Source organism: Maylandia zebra, linkage group LG17, assembly GCF_041146795.1.
Source record: "Maylandia zebra isolate NMK-2024a linkage group LG17, Mzebra_GT3a, whole genome shotgun sequence".
Lineage (NCBI taxonomy): Eukaryota > Metazoa > Chordata > Actinopteri > Cichliformes > Cichlidae > Maylandia > Maylandia zebra.
In genome coordinates, this window is record NC_135183.1 from 3,933,853 (window position 1) to 3,954,576 (window position 20,724).

General features: G+C 39.9%; 1 protein-coding gene and 1 long non-coding RNA gene across 5 annotated transcripts; one reads left to right on the plus strand and one right to left on the minus strand.

The window, feature by feature from the left end:
* Positions 1–567: 567 nt before the first annotated feature.
* On the minus strand, positions 568–2,847 carry LOC143413294 (uncharacterized). Its single transcript, XR_013093925.1, has 2 exons — positions 2,548–2,847; positions 568–2,175 (listed from the first exon to the last, which is right to left on the minus strand). It is a non-coding gene; the product is annotated as an uncharacterized LOC143413294 (long non-coding RNA).
* Positions 2,848–3,180: 333 nt separating this feature from the next.
* LOC112430813 (inositol polyphosphate-4-phosphatase type I A-like) lies at positions 3,181–20,495 on the plus strand. 4 transcript variants are annotated; one of them, XR_013093752.1, is made up of 9 exons: positions 3,181–3,707; positions 3,877–4,065; positions 4,177–4,261; positions 4,613–4,796; positions 4,862–5,072; positions 12,343–17,779; positions 18,499–18,598; positions 19,697–19,741; positions 20,300–20,495. XR_013093752.1 is itself a non-coding variant. In XM_076875752.1 (7 exons), exons 2-3 carry the CDS (start codon positions 4,584–4,586, stop codon positions 4,913–4,915), a joined length of 267 nt encoding a protein of 88 aa, XP_076731867.1. In that variant the 5' UTR covers positions 3,190–3,707; positions 3,877–4,583; the 3' UTR covers positions 4,916–5,072; positions 12,343–17,779; positions 18,499–18,598; positions 19,697–19,741; positions 20,300–20,495. The 4 variants fall into 4 exon arrangements, 1 of the variants encoding a protein (XP_076731867.1); XR_013093751.1 differs by having other exon boundaries at positions 4,177–4,796; XM_076875752.1 differs by having other exon boundaries at positions 3,190–3,707; positions 3,877–4,796.
* Positions 20,496–20,724: the final 229 nt, after the last annotated feature.

Here is a 20,724-nt window from a genome sequence, read left to right on the forward strand (position 1 = left end):
GTTTCTGTCTTATGCCTGAAATATGCTTCAGCAGGAAATATACGCTGTAACTGGAAACAACAGCATGATGGACCGGTTTAGTGTTAAGAGGTGTTACATCTGAAGTTAGAACGTAAATTTCCTGCAGAAATCTAAATCAAGCTTCAGAGGTACTGTTCCAAAAATATAGGGAGGGACGTTACCCACCAGATGTAAAAACAAACACTGTCTGCATGCACATGCCTGCTCTCAATGAGCCTAATCGTGGCTTAGAAAAAACAACGAGGAGCCGACTTCGATAAATGCGATACCACTCGCTTCACAAATTCAGACCATCTGTGTACAGTGGCGTGTCTAGAAAATTTTTGTTGGGGGGGCCAGGTAGGGGCACAGATTTGGAGAAGGGTGGCAGATTTAATTGGCAGATAATGTTTTAAAAAAAAATTCTACCAACCCTTAACCATAATTCAATAATCCTATAAACCTAATAACCAAATGCACTTTTAACTCTTATTAGAATGAGATTTTAACCACTACGGTGCAAAGTTTTTAGATACTGCGTTGATAAAGTACAAGAGATACAATCAGTGCTTTGTCAGTGTTTACTCAGCAGTCAAGGACAACAATATTTGCATAGTATTTTTACTGACATATAGTGCACATATGTTTTGGGCAAAAACATTTTTGAATATTAAAATACGAACATTTGTAACAAACAATTGACAAATTAGCCAATGCCAATGCAAAACTTTATCTGCCTGTTAAAAAAAGAAGATAATCTTCTCACAAACTGGTGTTTGATTTTGAAACAGGAAAAAAGTGGGGAAACAACTGAAAAGACTAACATTTGAATGAAACCTGAAAGCAAGTAAATACTTTCTATGCTGCCTTATCGTAAACTTTGGTAATATTGATAAAGAACAACACTGGCTGATGATAAAATACAGTCAGCTGGCATGGTGACACTGCCAGTATTAACCTGCAGGGCTGGACTGGGACAAAAGAATTGGGCATTTTTACTACAGACCGACCCACCAGGTAGTAAAGCCATAAAGACTTTGACTGAAAACAAACCCTGTTGTGACAGTGATGTACAGTCTTGTTGGTATATGTATGATTTCTATACATTTTACGTCAGATAAAAACTTTGGTTGTAAGATTTAGATAATTATTTAATAAAAACTAGGTATTTTAAATGAGAATAAGAAAGAAAAGTATTTCTTTGTGCCCACCTTTCCCTGTTAATGCCCTACCTGGCCCCCTGGCAAAACTTTGCTAGACCCGCCCCTGCACAGTTACCAGCTGTCTGCTACATAAAAAAGGATCCTGGTGTTATTTGTCTCTCAGAAACAGTTCATAACTTCCCTTCAACTCATTCATGTCACCTAAAAGGTAAACCTGTTTCTCCATCACCTGTTCAGCTCTGATGGTTCAGTAAGGACATCTCCTGGTTTCATCTTCATGTTTCCCTCTCACCACATATCTAAACAGACATCATGACCAGCAGCTTTACAGCTGTGGCTCCAGCAAACATCAGCTGATACTAGAAATTAATATTAAATACATTCTAACAACAGCCGATCAAGCTTAAACGTGCTGCTGTTGTTTAGCGCAACATCTGCTGGTTTCCTCTTTCTGGCGCAAAGTGGGCGATAAACAAGAGAGAAAAGCCGATCAGCTGATCATTGATCAGTTTCATGATTGAAGTAGCAACAGGAGAGGGAGGGGGAGAGAATGAGAGAAGAGGCAGCTGTGCAGCATAAAGACAGAATAAATCCAGCTTTGTGTCTTTTTTCCATTCTAGCTAAAGTCCGGGACAAACTGCGTCTCTTCTCAGCTCAATACGAAACGTGTAATATTTTCTCTGAATGAGGGACCATTCCATTTTTTTAAGGAGCCGTTGGCAACTCTACTAACCTTATGAATAAAATAAAGTTCACTATCAGTAACATCATAGCACCCACCCAGCTGTATAAAAACTCCGTCAAACTGGCTAGAACGCAGTATGAGTTATTGCAACTGACAGTAAAAAGTCAGCAACATGAAAATAAACTCCACCTAAACTTGGTTTATATCTGACCCAGATAGACTGCAGGTCATAACTTCTTACCTGAAGTTCAGTTCACCTGACACTCGGACTGGTGGCTGCTTCGGGTCTCTCCTCCTGCCTCCCCTTCCCTCATCCACCTGTTGCCTCTGTGGAAGCCCCGTCATAGTCACCACCAAACAACGGAGTTATTTCTACACATCGACCTGCATCTGGCCAATCCACCACCTCTCATTGTTCATGCCATTACAAAAAAAATAAAAAATAAGTCACTGGGGATATGCCCGGTATGCCCGATGGCCAGTCCAGCTATGTTAACCTGCAACCAAATCTGCAGCTCCATACAGCAATGTTACGACTTAGATTATATCTTATAACGCATAACTCTTATGTTAGCTGCCCTCAGTAGCCTACTGTCTGAAATATTCCACAGCTGCAATAATTCTTTAAGTGTTATTTTTTTCCTTGGTATTCTAATTTCACCGAAGTTTACTAAACTCAACAAACTTGATATTACTTACCGGGACATTTATTCTGTCCTCATTTTCTTTCACCGAAAAATTGTTTCCTGCAGTGCCATCTTTTGCGCTTGGCTCTCCTACCTTTGCTAACGTGATGCGCATAGCGCAGAAGCGATGCTGCATTCACTTACACTCGGATATCTGAGCGTCACCGTGAAAACATAATCGGACATTTGATATTTGATTGAATTTTATTGTTTTGCCTTTGGGGTGGCACCTGGGCTGGCCAGTCTGGTTTGGGGGGTGGCCTGTGCCCCCCCAGGCCACCCCGCTGGACACGCCATTGTTACCGGGGCACGATCACCGGGGACCCGCTTTTCCAGCACACACGCCCGATACCACGTGACAACAAATACGTCATTTCCTGTTGACTAAAAAAAAAAAAAAAAGTACCCTCTCACGGTCCTAGGGACCAAAAAATTGTCCCGCCCGATCAGCGGGCGAAGCCGCTGCTGCACGCCGGAAATGAGGCTTCATTTCCCGCAGGTCTATCTAAGCAGCCCGCTGTTTTCCAGCCCGGGGTCAAATGTGGAGCAAGGGCGCCACCCGGTGGACAAATAAAAAAATTACAACTCTAAGGCCCGTCCTGCAAAATGAAAATGAACGCTAAACATCAACGATCCCTTTGACCATAATTAATTTGCAGTGAAAAATAGCGTTTATAATGGGTTTCAATGGGGCACAAATCGACCACTAAGCACAATAGTGTAAGTTTGTCTGTAGCTTAGCCACTGAAGCTAATTGAAGGAAGTCAGACTTGAATTTTGAAATAAAATCATATCAAACTTTTTTTTTGGAGAATTTGGCTATAGTCCATTCAACACTGTGCAAATGGCATGTAATCAAAATTTGAAAATAGCCACAAATCGACCCAAGACCCTCCAGGGGTTTTAAGTACACGCAATATTTTCACTCTCACATTTTACTCTGTACTGGAAGACTTGTTCATTTTCAAGATTCATTCATCCATCCATCCATTTTCTTCCACTTTATCCGGAGCCGGGTCGCGGGGGCAGCAGCCCAAGCAGAGAAGCCCAGACCTCTCTCCCCAGCCACCTCCTCCAGCTTATCCGGGGGAACACCAAGGCGTTCCCAGGCCAGCCGAGAGATATAATCTCTCCAGCGTGTCCTGGGTCTGCCCGGAAAACCTCGCCCAGGAGGTATCCAGGGGGCATCCTTGTCAGTTGCCCGAACCACCTCATCTGGCTCCTTTCGATGTGGAGGAGCAGCAGCTCTTCAAGATTCTCTCAAATAATTTTTCACCATATAAACTAAGGTTTTTTTATTTAGGCGTCATAGTTCTGAAGAGAGATATGTGTTTTTTAATAGGTGGACATTTCTGCCAGCAGGTTGGGGATTAAAAAGGTCGATCATGCTTGGCTAATTTGAGCAACTGTGCCAACTTTACAAAACTATACGTTTTTATACCACAACTCCCCGTTCAGCCTTAAATGCCAGAAGAAGAAGACTAGTCTCCCTAAATCTGACTCTGTTTATTACCGGAATCTGGAAAATACTGTAAGAAAGCTACATAAAGTATCAGCATTGAGTAACAATTTAAATTCACGTCCTCAGCAACAGCATTTAACAGTATTTCCATGTACTTCTTACCTTTGCAATTAACTGCAGGTTAAACGGCCCGGTGACTTGCAGCCACGATTAGGCTCATTGAGAGCAGGCATGTGCATGCAGACAGTGTTTGTTTTTACATCTGGTGGGTAACGTCCCTCCCTATATTTTTGGAACAGTACCTCTGAAGCTTGATTTAGATTTCTGCAGGAAATTTACGTTCTAACTTCAGATGTAACACCTCTTAACACTAAACCGGTCCATCATGCTGTTGTTTCCAGTTACAGCGTATATTTCCTGCTGAAGCATATTTCAGGCATAAGACAGAAACATTACAAAAATATACACCTGCAGGCCACTCTATTGTCTTTATTTGACTAAATGCACTAAATTGCTGCCACAAGCTTTTGAACACATGTACCTAATAAAGTGGCTGGTGAGTGTCCTCAGTCCCAGCTCGGATACAGATGTGTCGGTGTGTCTTTGTTCCCTGCAGTAGTGCCCTCTCCAGCTCAGTCATCATCCACATACCCCAGGACACTGTCCGAGCCAAAGAGATCATCGCCTACGTCAACACGCTGAAGACTCAGGTCAGCTATTACGCAGAGAGGCTGTCTCAAGCTGCCAAAGACCAATCGGCCAGCGGACTGGAGTGGACGCTCGCCAGTCTGGTTGACAAGGTACTAAAAGTGTTTGACGTTACGTGGGGACGCTTCATATTTCATTCATACCCTCTTCCTTTCAGACCCGTCAGCTGGTGGCAGTGTGCGGCTGCAAGCTGCTAGCTTCAGCTATTTAGGCCCTGAACGCAGTACGAGTACATCGCAACCAAAGCTTCTCCTTCCGCTGAGTCTGAACAAGTAGTGCTCCGCAATGACCAGGATACGCTGAGAGCAAAGTACAGCGGTCACAACAGCCAGTCGTCACTGCACGTGGACTGGCACGAAGAGGAGTGGGTGAGTTGATCAGCAGTTATTGGCTGTTTTCTGATTCCAGATTTTTTATTTCTTTAGCATGACAACAGACAAGCTTAGTTTCTTGGCACACATTGTGGATACAGCTTGATATCTTAACTACACTCTGAACTCTGTTTTTCTTTTCTTGTTGCTTCTTCTTCTTCTTGAGTCATCCCTCTCATGTTGATTTCCAGCTCAGGTCACTCCTTACTTTTAAGAAGTTGGAGGATTCGTGAGCAGATTTTTCCTTCACCATATCAGCCGACTTTATTCTATGAGAAAATACTCTTAAATGACTCGTCTTTAAAAAGTGTTCAGTGTTTTATGTCTGGTCTGTGTGTCATCTTTGTCTTTACAATGTTGCAGCAATACTTTAGTAATGATATGATATGATATGATATGATATGATATGATATGATATGATATGATATGATATACCTTTATTAGTCCCACAAGGGGAAATTTAAATGTTGGTTTAGTGTAAGCTCAGCTTTTTAACTAATGTAAGAAGTGTTATGACTGACTCGTTTTTAATACCTAAATCTGGCCTCAGTGCACAAACCTAAATGAATCGGTACACAGCAAAAATGCCAGTGTTGATTTTTCAGTGTTAGTAGATTTCAACAGAGTTCCGAGTTAGTTCAACACTTAATCGAGTTAAAATAACACATCGGGAGTTGATTCCTGAAAAGTGTAAGTGTAGATTTTAGTCGTTACTGCATTTTAACACTGTGGGTGTTAAATTAGACCACACCTTCATTTCCTGTGGAGCTTCGCAATCCAGAATCTTCGGTCGCCATTTTTTCTTGCTGATGCGGTAAGTTTTATTCGGTTAAATATTAAGTTTTAGATTGATGTTAGAACAAGTAACATGATAACTAGTAAAAGAAATAGTATTTATATCAAAATACATCATCTTTAAGTGTCATATTTGAATTTTAACTGTTTTTGTTAAGCTGGGCTACTGCTAGCTAGAACTCGGCAAAGTACCAGTTTCTTTCCTAATATTCATTTAGCATAATCTGGCTATTGGCAGACTGTAATGAATATTACATGTTAATATATTTCACAGTTTTTATTAAATGCCTTTTATTTATTTCCGAATTAAACTGCCAAAGCCTTAGGGTCAGTGGTCTCAAACTCGCGGCCCAGAGGCCACTCGTGGGCCAAAGGCCACTTGCGACCCACGTCAGGTGAGGTGAAGAAGTATAATGCAATTTGGCCCTTAAAGTGACTTTTTTTTTGTCATTAGCCAAAAATGATTTAATATAAAGGCAATGAGGGCAGAGTGTTACCGGCCCTCATGGGTAGTGTAGTCCGTGCTGCGGGGAGAACGTGTGGAACTGCCCCTCCCGTTGTGTGTTTGAGCGCGAGAGAGGGAGAAAGTAAGAGCTGTTACCGATGAGAAATGGAAGAAGAGAGCATGTAAATATAATAATAACCACTGCCGCCAAAATGAGTGCCTGGTTGTAAGAAAGCTGTTAAGATTCGACTGTACACTGTGTTCGCTGACAGTAAAGCTACAAGCCCGACAACCCAGCGTATTGGCCAGAGGTGTCATTACCACGGTTCAGAGCCGCGGACCTGGCCGAGGTAACAAGAGAGTACAAACATGTGGAGGGATTGGCTTTGTTAGTTCAGTGAGAGTCAAAAACTAATGTGTACACTTATTTCTGCATTTTTATTTTGTTAAATATGAATAAAATTACAGCAGAAGTGCTGCAAAGTGTCTGACCAGAAAGAGAGGACCATTGTGTTAATTTGGTAGTTCAATTAAAGGCATCGGTTAGTTAAGAGGGAGAGGGGGGGATGCGTTCATATTTGCAGTTTTGTCTTGTTATACAATATTTGAAATTTAAAAACGAACAAACCAAACGCTACATTGTCAGGAATATTTGTGGGGAGGGTTTTTATCGCTTAAAATATATAAAAAATAATAAAATAGAAATATGGTTCCTACTAACCCCTGTGATAGTTGAGAGAATACTGTATTGCAGTCATGTTACACAGCTTGTACTACTTAAAAAATGGATCAAGGATGTTTTTCTTAACAAAATTAATTTTAACTCAGTCTAAAGGGACTAGACATGCTAGATATTTTGCAAAGAAATGGTGTTATATGCTGGACCTTATTTTACTCTTGGCAGGTGGTGATATGCTGGTTCCCGAGAAGAGATGAACTAATCAAAGTCAGCTTTTCAAGACAGCCCCAAGACTCTTCGCAACTTGTGTTCAAATGTGAGGCCGTTGTCAGGTGATAAATGCAAGGAAGAGGCACTCAACTGACATGAAACATGTCAAAGACAACATGAAGGTGACATTTCAACATAGGCAAAAAGTGGTTCAAGAACCTGCCATAGCTTCTACTGTCCTGAACCTTTTCCCAAGATTTCTGGATACACCTGGCTTGGTAAGGCATAAAATAATTTAATGACTGCTTTGTGGTTCCTTTGTTTGTTTTCTTGTTAATGTGTTGTTTCTGTTGTTACACTTTGTGTTTAAGATTGACCAAGACTTCACAATGCTGTTTTTTGGGGAGGAAGTGTCTGGTAAGTTCCTTGCAAAGTGGCCAACATTCTTCAAGCCAAGGATCATCAAAGATTGCAAAAATCTGTCCCAGAGTACAGAATTGGATGAGCTGCTCATTTCTGCACAGCGTTACTCTAACGAGGCTGGTAAGTGTAAGTTGGAAATGGTAGATTTTGCATGCCTTTACAGCATTTGCTTAATTCCCACAACACAATATATCACTCATTTCTGTATGGTATGAAAACAAGCTTACAAACATGTTAAACCTGAAATGACATTTAATGTAGTTTGAACACAAAAAAAGTTACATAATCTTACTATTGTTATGACTCGATATCTACTTCACTTGGTGGCCAGAAGATTTTAAGTCTCTAGAAATGAATTTTTATACCAAGGCGCTGGAAAACTGCCTTATTAGAAAAATTATCAGGTGTCTAAAATGTCATCATGGTATTACATAACGTGGAAAAATGACTGCTGTGGTCCTTTAAATGACAGTAATTGTGATGATCTTAATTTCTATTCTGTAGTTTGGGACTGCGAGGCGGCTGCCCTCTTTTGCTGCTTCACTTCACTCCATCATCTAAGGGAAGGACGTCTTCAAAGATTAGCACATCAGATGCTGCTCACCACCTAATGAAATTCATCAAGGTATGCTTTTTAGAATTGTATATTTCTCTTTTGATGAGAACAGATGCAAATTATCAACGGCTGATATTTTAAGATGGCAAGGTGATCCAACCTGCAGCAGATGTATCTATCCCAGACAAGCTTGGTGTTGCAGGACTGACATGTCATTGTTTCTATTAAAACTAAATGTACACATTGAAACAAAAATAATTGTGCGCGCGGAGTGAAACATTTTAATATTGTCATAATTTCAAACAGCAATGCCTCAACATCAGATTATCAATTTTGTTTAATGTGAATCACTTGGTTTCTTTCTCTCCCTCAGGTGGGAGGTAGCACAGAGGCTTTTCTTAAGGCTGGCCCCACTCAGCCATTCGTCCTGTGGGTTGGAGAAAGAAAGAACATCATCCAAAGTTTCTACCCAAAGTTTCTACATTGTCCTAGATCAAAAGGTCATTCCCTGTGTGACACAGATGGGAGATGCAGGTTTTGACAAGGCAAAACTTTTCAAGGCACATTTTTTAATTTGCCGTGTCCTTTGATAAGGCATTGGACAACTTCTACACATTCATCCAGACCATCAAGTGTATGGCATTGATGTTGGCAGCGTGAAGGACAGTCCTCGGGTCAATGAAACAAGAGGAAGTCTTCACTGTACGGTTTAAAGATATCCACTATTCAGCACTTTGACTGGAAATGTTCATCTGTTACATTTGCAAGATACACCACACAAGTTGCTCAGTGTTATTTAGACATTTGAAGTTCCAGCATGGTTTGTACCCAGGAAAGTTTTTACGTTTGACCTGTGGAGAGCCTGGATGTTCATTTATCTTTCACACGTACTCTGGTTACAAGCGGCACTTATTCCGAGCACATGGAGACTGCGTTCACTCTGAGGTCATCAACAATTTTGAGCCTGTACCTAACGATGGAACCTCTGTTTCACAGCCTGTAAATGTGGCTCATCCCATGACAATAACTACACCGGTTCCAGTTGAAAAAAGGCAAATACTGAACATGTGCAGCTCTGTTATTGCTCAAGTACAATCATCAGGAGTTCCTGAAAGTACTGTACAGTGTTTAGTTGGTTCATTGGAGGAACTGGTTAATGACATCCATGCACATGCAAAACAATCTGTTGTCGACTGTTTGTCAACTGATACATCAAGAGAAACCTTAGAAAAAGTTGAGGATTGCTTTGATCAGCTTGAAAATCCATTTTCATGTCTTAACACAGAATCTAAAAGGATAAGATATTTTGAGCAAAAATGGAAAATAGTTGAACCCATAGAGCATGTTCTTGGTGTGCGTTTTGATGTACGCAAAGATAGAACAACAGGGACATACAGGCAAGTTCCTGTCAATGATAAATTCATGTACGTTCCTATCATGGGATCCCTTTCATCTATGTTTCGAAACAGTGAACTTTGTAGCAGTTTCCAGAAAAAAAAACTAAACATGGAGGGATTGTACAGAGATTTAAATGACGGCTCCTACTTCAAAAATCACAGTTTATTCTCACAACAAGAACATGCTCTCCAGATCCAGCTCTACTATGACGATTTTGAAACTGCTAATCCTTTAGGCTCAAAAAAGGGGGTGCACAAACTTGGTTGTATTTATTTTGTTTTGAGAAATTTGCCACCAGAGTTAAATTCTGTGTTGATGAACATTCATCTTGTAGCCCTTTTTCATTCAGAAGACTTAAAAAAATATGGGTTTGATCCTATCCTAAAGCCACTTGTTGATGATCTAAAGATTTTAGAAACTGAAGGAATGCAAGTGCCCTTTTCAGCCACACCTGTGAGAGGTTCGCTTTTTCAGATTACAGGTGACAACTTGGCTTTACATAGCATTTTTGGTTTTGTTGAATCATTTAGTGCAAACTATTGTTGTAGATTTTGTTTAACTGATAAGACAGAGTTGCAGTCAGTTTTTAGTGAAGATCATGTAGGCTTAACACTGCGTTCCAAAGAACTTCATTACAAACACTGTGGTGCCATTCAACAAAATCCTGCTTTGGCCTCAACATTTGGTGTAAAAAGAAATTGTTTACTCAATTCACTTCGGCTGTTCCATATTTCAGACAACTATGCTGTAGACATAATGCATGATCTACTAGAGGGAGTGGTGCAGTATGAGTTAAAGCTTGTGTTTCAGTACTTGATTAAGACCTCTTTGATATCCTTGAATTCATTGTCACAGAGAATTATAAGCTTTAACTACGGATATGCACAGAGAAGGAACAGGCCAGGTGGGCTAAAACTGGATGACAACAGCAAAGATCTTGGGCTTAATGCTGTGCAGTCATGGTGTCTTTTGCGGAATAGCCCATTGATTTTTGGAGATATCGTTTGCAGAAATGATGGACATTGGAACTTGCTACTTTTGTTAGTTCAAATTGTGAACATTGTTTTTTCATCCATTATAACTCATGGCATGACTTGCTATTTGAAACATCTGATTGCCGATCATCACAAGGCTTTCAAATCTCTCTTTCCAGAACGGAATTTGATTCCAAAGCACCACCTAATGATCCATTACCCACGCTGCATTAGAAAAATTGGGCCACTCATACATATGTGGTGCATGAGATTTGAAGCAAAGCACAAGTTCTTCAAAAGATCTGTAAAGAACTTTAAAAATATCACAAAAACACTAGTAAAAAAACATCAGAATCAATTAGCCTTTCATTTTGAAAATTTTTATTTTAAAAGATTACAGTTCGGCCCCATTAATGAAGTCTTGGCCAGCAGCTTAAAAGGCAGTGAAGCACTGAATAAAATGTTTGATGTTTCTTCTATTGTTTCTACAACTTCCTGGGTCAAAAGTTATGGTACAGAATATCAAGTTGGGATGTATGTTTGTTCTGGTGTTGAAAATGAGATGCCTTTGTTCAGTAAGATTGTCAGTATAATTGTTAGCGATTTCAATACTTATCTTCTAACTTGTAAGGTCTCAACAGTATATTTCAATGATCACTTAAATGCATTTGTTATTGAGGATGGATTAGATGTCTTTGCACTGATCTCTGTAGATGATCTGGTGTACTATAGACCTTATGATAGGCAATTTTCAAATGGCACTGATGACAAAATGTACATTGTCCCATACTGTAATTTTGTATGACTTGTTTACTTGTGGTGTATCTGAATACAAAGTATTTTGGAACGTTAATGTCTTGTATTTCTTTGTAATGGGTGGATGTTGGGGGTTAATTGTAGCAGTAGAGATATCAGAGATTAATGGGAGTTTATTGTAATCTGGTGGTATTAATGATTTGACTGACACTAGTGTTAGTGTTAGAAAATTAACACTATTCAGAGTTGAATTTTTTAACACCAGGGCTAGTGTAAAGTACCACCAACACTATTCGGTGTTAATTTTTAACACTTAACACCAGTGTAGAATATTTTTGACACTGGTCAGTGTTACTCAGTGTTAATTTTTAACTCTGTGCAGTGTTAAAATAACACTAGCTCGTTGTTAAAAATATAACACTTTGAAAAGTGTTAATTTAACACTCAAAAGAGTGGACACATATAGACACTTTTCTAGTGTTAAATTTAACACTCACAGTGTCAATTTAACACTGGCGATTTTGCTGTGTACATATGAAAGCGCCCAAGTCACGAGCTGTGTTCAAGGACATGGATAAAACAAAAAGGTTCAAATTTGTGCCCAAAAACCCCACAAATCAGTGTCACTGTTTTAAAATCTGCTGCGAGACCGCTCTAAATGTCAGCTTTTTCTTTACGTAAAGACTGGGGTCTGTAACATATCAGCTCGTTTCTTATTTATTAAAGAACATGCCTGACACCAGGCTTTTGCGTTAACGGCTCCATTCGATCTCTGCAAGTATTTTTAAGTATTTTTAGGTTCTTTCCAGCAGGATTTGTGGCTAGTTCTGGAGCTTGACCCTAAAAGATTTCAGTGTGTCGGTGCTTCTGCTTTCCCTGTTGTCCTTCTCTTCCGTCTTTATTTCTGTTTCTGTCAAATTTAAAAACAACTGCACTCTGAAATACACACTCTTTGCAAGATGTTGTCTAAACTAGTGGTTGGAAGGCATATTTGTGTTTGGTCTCTGATGGTTTATTTACACTTTTTGCAGGCCACGCCCACGGACTACAGCGCCATGATGAGCAACAAAGCCAAGAAGTCTATTGACTTCCTTCTGATGCAGGACACCGCCCCGACGATAGCCACGGACGTGTCACTGCAGTACCGCCTCGACATCGTCTTCTGCCAAACGGTCACCTACACATATTTTAATTATTGTATGTCTGAGCTGATGCGTTTATCCTGGAGTGACTCAGAGTGAAGGAGAAGGCCAAGAAGAAGTGTAAATATCATAGAAGCAAAGAGTTCAGAGCTCTACGACTTAGTGTCTTTATGGTATTTATGTGTGTAATGGAGACCAGGGGTTCCATTACCCTTACTTGTATTTTTATTAATTGACTGACTGATTTGTATTTAAAAACCGTAATGAAGAAAAACACACACTGGTTGATTGTGATTCTTTATTAGGCTTTTTGGGTTGTTATTTAAGTGACTCGTTAAAGGTGAAGAGACAGGGGGACTGGCCATCCTACCTGTGTCAGGAAAAGAACCCGTGTTAGAGCTGTTCACATTTAATCATTTGTCTGTAACCTAAATTAGTTGTATATGTAAAAAGAGAAGTGTTAACAGTACTCACTTTGTAAAGAGTAAAAGCAGCTCAATCACCTGCTTATGAGCTCCTGGAGAAAACCAATGTGCCAGGCTAGGGGAGTGTGTGTTGGAGTGATTTTGTTAAAAGTTGTCATTATTGTGCTTGGACCTTGTCTTGAACTGTATGTTCAGATATTTTCTGTTCCTCCCCCACATGTAGGATGTTGGGGATGTTACTAGCTATAGTTTTCAACTGCAGGCACAATCTATATAAGATTCTGGTTTCCTTATTTGGTAAGGAATGTTCACTTCCTGCCCTTTATGGGCTCACCATGTAAATGGTGGACTGTTAGAGGTTAAGCCATATACGAGGTTGAGGGGAGATGACCCTTTTATGACTAGAGATGCGGTTAAAACGTTTGTAAGCAGGAAGTCACGTATACAGACACACATACACTCTCTCTCACTCACACACACACACACACACACACACACACAGTGCCTTAGCTTTTACCACACAACATATGGGGTTTACAATGGGCGGTTGTGTAACTGTTTTCACACACACACACACACACACACACAGTGCCTTAGCTTTTACCACACAACATATGGGGTTTACAATGGGCGGTTGTGTAACTGTTTTCATTCAATAAAAGGCTGCGAGTGGAGGCTGGAGTTGGAGTTGTCTGAGTTTGGGTGTAGAGCTTGCAACTCTGAGAATCCGACCAGGCTTCCCCTGCACAAGCAAAAACCAATCGAACTCTGATTGTCTTACTTTGTTCTGAGTCAGCGAGGGCTGAAACCTAACTGTGGTTAAGGTGTTTTAATGCAGCGGTCCCCAACCGCCGGGCCACGGACCGTCGTTTGGTCGAGAGATGAGGCTCGGGTGTGAAATGTATGGTTTTCAGAGTTTTTATCATTTTTTTATCGTTATTTTGTTATCGTTTTTATCGTTAACTCTGTTTTCCTGGGTCTTTCACGTGTGTTATGAATAAATCTTCTTTTTTTCCGGTATCGGTACTAGTTTTATTTTGTTGTATTTATCTGTGACACCTTAAAGGCCGGTCCGTGAAAATATTGTCGGGCATAAACCGGTCCGTGGCGCAAAAAAGGTTGGGGACCGCTGTTTTAATGTATATAGAAGAGACTGACGTTTATATGTTATGGAGTTATTTATAGGACTTGTTACAAATCTTCATATGTCTATGATGTGTTATATCAGCCCGTTCTCACTCCCGAGGCGTAACATGTCGACGTTTTGTCACGTCCCGCAGCGTTCCTGAGGAACGTGAAAGGAGACCTTCGGCGTTCTTATGGTACGCGGCGGGCTATGGCTGGAATCCAGTTCAATGACGCTCCCGCGGTAATAGACGTTCCAGCCCTGTATTCCAGCCCTAAACCTAACCTTATCCCTAGCCCTGACCATAACCTTATTCCTGACCTTAACCAGGACTTTAATGATGTTAAATAGCGTGTTTCTAAGCGATTTGAAGAAAAAGGGCAAACATGTGTAGATTCAGTCCAGACAGTTCTCATATTTCCTCTTTTTTCCGAGGTCGTCATTTAGAAACGTGGTGGGTAGCCAAAAACGTAATATGGTGACGATTTGTCACCTAGCGTAAAATGTTACGCTTTGGGAGTGAGAACGTGTTGGTTATATTGTAGTGGTTTTCTTATGGGGAGGGTTTTGTTTCCCTTTGGTTTGCTGACCCCCAGACTTGGTCTATTCCAGATGCTCACCTGAATCAGGTAGAGTATAACAGGAAGCCATTTGCTTTTCAGAAGGGTTGGATTCTTTGCTGTATCACCATGTGTTCTCATTAATAAAGTACATTTTACTCCAGTCTCGTGCTATTTTAGTGGAAGTGACCCATGACCGTCGGCCAAAACTGACAATATGACTATTAAAAGTCTGAGTAATACTGTAATTTTCTGCTGCTCATTCCTGTGCAATATCCCATCTGACCTCCCGTCATATTTCTTTTCAAGATTTTCTTATTTAATCACTAGTGTACATATATTTATAGATACATATATATATATTTAGTCATCTTTTCTCTTTTACCACGTCTTTCTAATATTTTGCTCTTTACTATTTTTCTATTTTTTATTTTATTTTATTATATTTTATTATATTTTCTTCTACTGTACCATGCTGCTGAGTGACTGCTGCTCGTCAAACACATTTCATTGCAATGTTGACCCTGTGCTAACTTGCATATGACAAATAAAACTGAAAACTGATAAAACTGAAAACAGTAAAGGCAAAGGGAACACATCAAGTAAGGATTTCACACTCCCACTCACAACGGCACTTTCAAAGCATAAAGCCAAATATTTCAAAATTTCATTTTGAAGCATTTTAAAAATGAATGTGTTTGAGTTTCATTGCTCCAAAGCAATGTTTTCATATAAGCAAGATAACAACCAGTTTGCAACCATGTAAGTACAGTCCTCTATTGTGAACAGACGTGTTGGCAATCTGTCTGCGTTTATAAATTAGACAACAGTTATTTGCAGATCTTCATCAATCTGCCTGAGAGTGATTGCAGTCGGTCAGGTTGCCTCCAAGGAGGCAGTTTATTATTTTCCTTTCCTAGTTGGACAGATGGCTGTTGTTTTGTTTTTACTGTAGTGTGCTGGGCCATTAATGGCTCAGGGGCTGCAGCGTATCCGCGCCAACACCTAAGGCCAACGTGGAGTCACCGGTCAGACTAACATAAAGAAAAAATCTGTTAAATTACACATTTGTATTCATTAAGTCACAGACAATGAAAACAAGCAGAAATCAAGATGTAATATTTTTATAATTTTATTGATGTTAAATTAAAGTTCCAGCTTAGTTATGTTATCAGTGCAAGTCACTTCAATCTGTATAGCACCAAAGGAAACAATGGTGTTTTCAAGGTGCTTCACACTGTAAGGTAACAACTTACAGTATTAAAAAGAAAACCCCAAAAGAACAAACCCCTCTGAGCAAGCACGAGGCGACAGTGGGAAGGAAAAACTCCCTTTTAAGAGGAAGAAACCTTCGACAGAACCAGGCTCAGGGCGGGGTGGCCATCTGCCGCGACCATTCCTGGGGATTTCAAAAATGACTTGATCTGATCTAAATGTAAAACTAGCTCATTTAAAGTGTCCAGTGAGTTTTAGAAAATATTTTGCTGTTGATATCACGATGTCACTATAAAGTGGAAACTTTGTTTCTTCCCTTACACCTCCCAAAAAATGCCCGCACCGATGAGAAGCACTTAGATATGCAACTTGGTTCTGGGAATATCTTTCTTTTGAAAGTTTTAACAATATCTTCATCAAGATCTTGGAAGTTGAATTGCAAGATTGTCACCATAACCGCTGCATGCTTCCATCTTTTACAGAGGGATTTGAAAACCCTCTCGCTGAGTTTCTTGAACTTCTCTGGTGGGATTTTGTCGTATCCGGCCCTGATTTCAGTCCAGATTTTCATGGTAAGCCGGTTGGAGATAGCTTCAGCACTTTCAATGCTGAAGACTGTGCCTGATTTTTTTGAAACCTGGGAAATCAGTCCTTCCACAAAGATTTCCACTGAAAATCTGCATCTTTCTTTCTTTTCATATGATTCCAGTCTATCAGTAACTGTTACTGCCAACAGGTGTTCTTGGAATACTGAAGTAGTTATGATATTAAATATTGGTTGTTCCATTAAATTCATTGAATCCTCCTCCCCACTCCTCCCCATTTCCAATGATATTAGTGACAATTTATGTAATTTGTCACAAATATCAGTGAAAATCGCATTAGCAATGCAGTCAAAATAATTCTGCACTTTTCGGTCTAAATGCAAATCCATCCCCTTGAATTTGTCCAAGAGTAGATCCAACAAACGTTTTTGGTGAGAATGAGGGCACTTTAAAAGTTTACCAAGCTTTGAAAGCACAGCCTGAATTAATGTCTCTAACCATCTTTCAAAGTCTGTTTTTTCAGGTGGCTCACAGTCTACAGAAGATCTGTGATGCTGTATCTTTTTATATGACTCCGTTTGACTTACGTTTGTTAACGGTGGGATGCTGGCTTCATGTTCAACACAGGATTTCTGCTGCTGGGGATCTGGAATTGGATTGTTTTCTGGTTTTGCAGCACTGTGTTGGTCAGCATTTTGACAGCTTTCTTCTGTGTTAGCTGTTTCTTGGCTGTTAGCATCTATATTCTGTGCTGTATCAAACTCCTGCTCAGCAGAATCGTCCAAAAATTTCACACGTGACAAAACCGTTTTGCCAGTAGTGGTGTGGACAGAACAGTTTTCATGTACAGGGGAGTTCTGGGAAGACCTCAGTGGTGATACTGCTAGTGACTGTTCACACAGGTCCATTACGTCCTCTACAAAACCTACAAGCCGCTTAGCGGTGAAGCAATCCGGATAGCCTGAGATAAGCTCTCCCCACTGCTTGTTCGAAAAACTACTGAACAAGTTATTCAAGAGGGATACCAAAGCATGTACTGTAGAATTATCCCCATTGGTCTGAACTGTTTCATCATTTGTCATTGTGTTACAGTTCGAGCTTGCCATTTCACTTTTTTGTTTTTTATGTCTAAAATGTTGTTTTGTGTTAAACTCCGTGTTTGAACGTTTAAAGCGCTGCTGTCCCGCTGTGTGAATGCGTTTCAACTGAACAGCCAGGTCTATATATAAGGTCGGTTTAAGGTTTCTTTGTAACGTCAGGTGACGTTACAAAGAAACGTCACCAGTCAAAGGACTGGCCCGGCTCGTCATAACGAAAGGGGCGGGACAAATCTGTTGCTTAGCAACTGAAAAAAAAGGCACACCGCGCTGAATGCTACATCCGGCCTGCGACGGTACACCGCCTCCGCACCACCGTTTAAACATGAAGTGTGGATGTTAGAAGATCCCAAATATGGTGAGCTACTGGGAAATTACTCACGTTTTTGTTCTTGAGAGTGAGCGATAATAAGCGACATTTTATTGAGAAATTACAGTAGTCTGTCTACAAAAACTACAAAAATGACCTAAATAAGACAGAAGTACACATTCATTTTTATCGTTTTGTCAACAACAGGGCGCATGAGGTTTGTTCGGTATTTGTTGTGTCTACAAGGCTCAGGCGCCCCCATGAAGTGTCTTATTTGTATAGTTGAAAGCATTATAAAGGAACGCAAAACTAAATTACATATAATTATAATTCTTGGCACTTTCTGGTGTGTGTGAGTTAGTGTTTCTCTTTTATGATTTGTGGGTCCAGCATCAAATTCAGAATCCTTCCCATCACACATGAGGTCTTGAATAATCATCTTATTTTAAAGACCTCGTAGTTTGATAGTTTGCTCTCAGACTGTGGGCTTCCTTGTGGTTTTTAGGATATTTAGAAGTAGAAGGGGATCATCCTTCTGTGGAACCAGCTCCCAGTTTGAATGCAGGAGACGGACACTATCTCTACTTTTAAGATTAAGTTTCAAAGTTACCTTTTTGCCAACGCATATAGCTAGGGCTGAATCAGGTGACCATGAATCCTCCCTTAGTTACCCTGGGACTACCCTGCTGGGGGATTCCCACCATGTGTTTATACACCTCTCTGCATTCAATAATTAGTTCTTGTTCATCTCTGGCTCTCGTCCACAGTGTGTCTTTTGTCCCCTTTTTCGTCTCCTCATCCCCAAAGGGTCGCAGCGGGCCGCCCCTCCCTGACCGTGGTTCTGCCAGAGGGTGCTTCCTGTTAAAAGTGAGTTGTTCCTTCCCACTGTATTGAGGTTTTTTCTTTTTAATTGTAGACTTTCTACCTTACAATCTATACCACCTCGAGGAGACTGTTGTTGTGATTCAGCTCTGCATAAATACAATTAAATCGAATTAAGTGGGTTCAGCTGTTTTGTGAAATAAATGTGAGTGACATGGTAAGTAATAGCCTGCATGTAACTCATGGTAAGAAGAGCAATATCGCCCCCTCCTGGTTCAACCTTTTTTTCTTTGCAGTAATCTTTCCAATAATAATACATATGCACTAACCTCATGCTTGCTGTTAACAATAGCCTAAAGACACAAAATCAAGTTTAGTTTTTTCCTTAAGTTTATGTTTTTTTTTATATGGTTGGCATTTATTTTGTTTCTTTTTAATAATTATATTGATTCTATTGATTGTTTGCCAAGCACTGAGGTCTCTGCTTAGACTGTGCTACTGGGATCACTGATTTAAAAATGAGGCAAAAGCACCAAAGTTGTGCTCAAAAATAGTACAGTGAGCTACAAGCTGTTGCTGTAGTAATTCTAACACACTTATTGTTTTTAAATACATACATGTTTAGTTCTTTTAAACCTAATTATATATATATATTTTTTTGCAAAAGTGTCACCTAAACACCCAAATATACGTAATTCAAAACTTACTTTAATTATTACCCATTTGGCTGGTAACATGGACCCAGTCTGATGGATAGTTACTGAACAGATAGTCTTTTCTTTAAAGGCTGCATTCAGAGCAAATCATTGTAAAAACAAGACAAGTCAATAAAAAACAAGTAATAACTATAATACTAAACTACAATAGAGAGAAAATCCAGTAAATATAATTATATTATGTAAAAAATATACAAATATTTACCTCTAATTTAAAAAGACATTACAAGGGTACTAGTTTCATTTTAATCTAAACATAATCTAAATTGACACTAAATCAGTTTAAATATTACAGCTGAAGGTGATTTTAATAAATGTACTGCTGCTTGACTTTGTTTTACTACTGCAGTATAATTTATCATGTACAAAAGCTCCAAATGTTGTTTCTCTGACTTAATGTTCTGATGACGTTTGTGTTACTTTGCAGGAAATAGTCAGGACCCAGATGAACCTGTGCTGGAATTCAGTGTGGGTGAGTAATATGAGCATTTATGAAGGCTGTCCATGACCTGTAATTAAATTTAGCGTCATTAGTGCCACTCATTGCAAGTGACAGTGCACATGCTTTCAGCATGGAGTCTGCTCTTATGGTAGCAAAATAAATTCAGAAAATCTCCATCAAAAAGCAGCTCAGCAGCAGAAATATATATGGTCAGCTGGTTGTGAGTTAATGAGCATGTGAAATCAGTGTGAACATTTTGAAACAACAACTCTCCAACCTCGTAATTGTAAGACTGCCTGTGCAGCCACAGGAGCCTTCAGAGAGTCTTCCTGCTTGTCTCTTGGGTTGATTTGCTCGTGTTTTCTCACCCAGTCAATGACTGTAAAAGGGCTGGACTAATTGGAGGCAGGTGTAATTGATTGCACTGATATGCTAGTCTACTTATAGCCCACATTACAAACACTGCTGTGTTATTTTGTCTCTCAGTGCAGGTATGTAATGTGACAAAACCTCTAATGATCTGATATGTTTGGGATGGATGGGCTGTGAATTATATAGTGAATTGTCTTATTTTGTCGCTCTGTGCAGGCTTTCTACTTACAGGGTGGTGGGTCTCAGAGGACAATTGCTACCCCTGTTGAAGTGAACAACGTGTGGAGTGCAACTGGCTTTGTGGCATAGCTGGCTCTGGCCTTGGACTGTGTGTTTTTACTTTGTACCTAAATGGGACACTGGACTTTTAACTACTATTCATTGTGTTTATAAATAAAATTTTAGAATTTTATTGACTGTCATCTTTTTGCCCACGGTTGGTCAGACCTAGAATCTCTTTGTGTGTGTGTGTGTGTGTGTGTGTGTGTAACATCAACAGGGTTTTGCATAAAAGAGTGTGAGCAGGTCAAAAGGTCAATTCATTTATTGTAGTTTTATGGCAGCACCCTCTAGTGGCCTTGAAGCAAACAGTCTCCTAACTAAGCCATGGCATCTCTGGTCTCTCCTACTTTTGTGTGCTC

Coding starts and splice junctions, on each gene's coding strand:
- LOC112430813 (XM_076875752.1), top strand. CDS start 4,584: ATGTGTCGGTGTGTCTTTGTTCCCTGCAGTAGTGCCCTCTCCAGCTCA. Junction 4,797..4,861: donor TCGCCAGTCTGGTTGACAAG/GTACTAAAAGTG, acceptor TCTTCCTTTCAG/ACCCGTCAGCTGGTGGCAGT.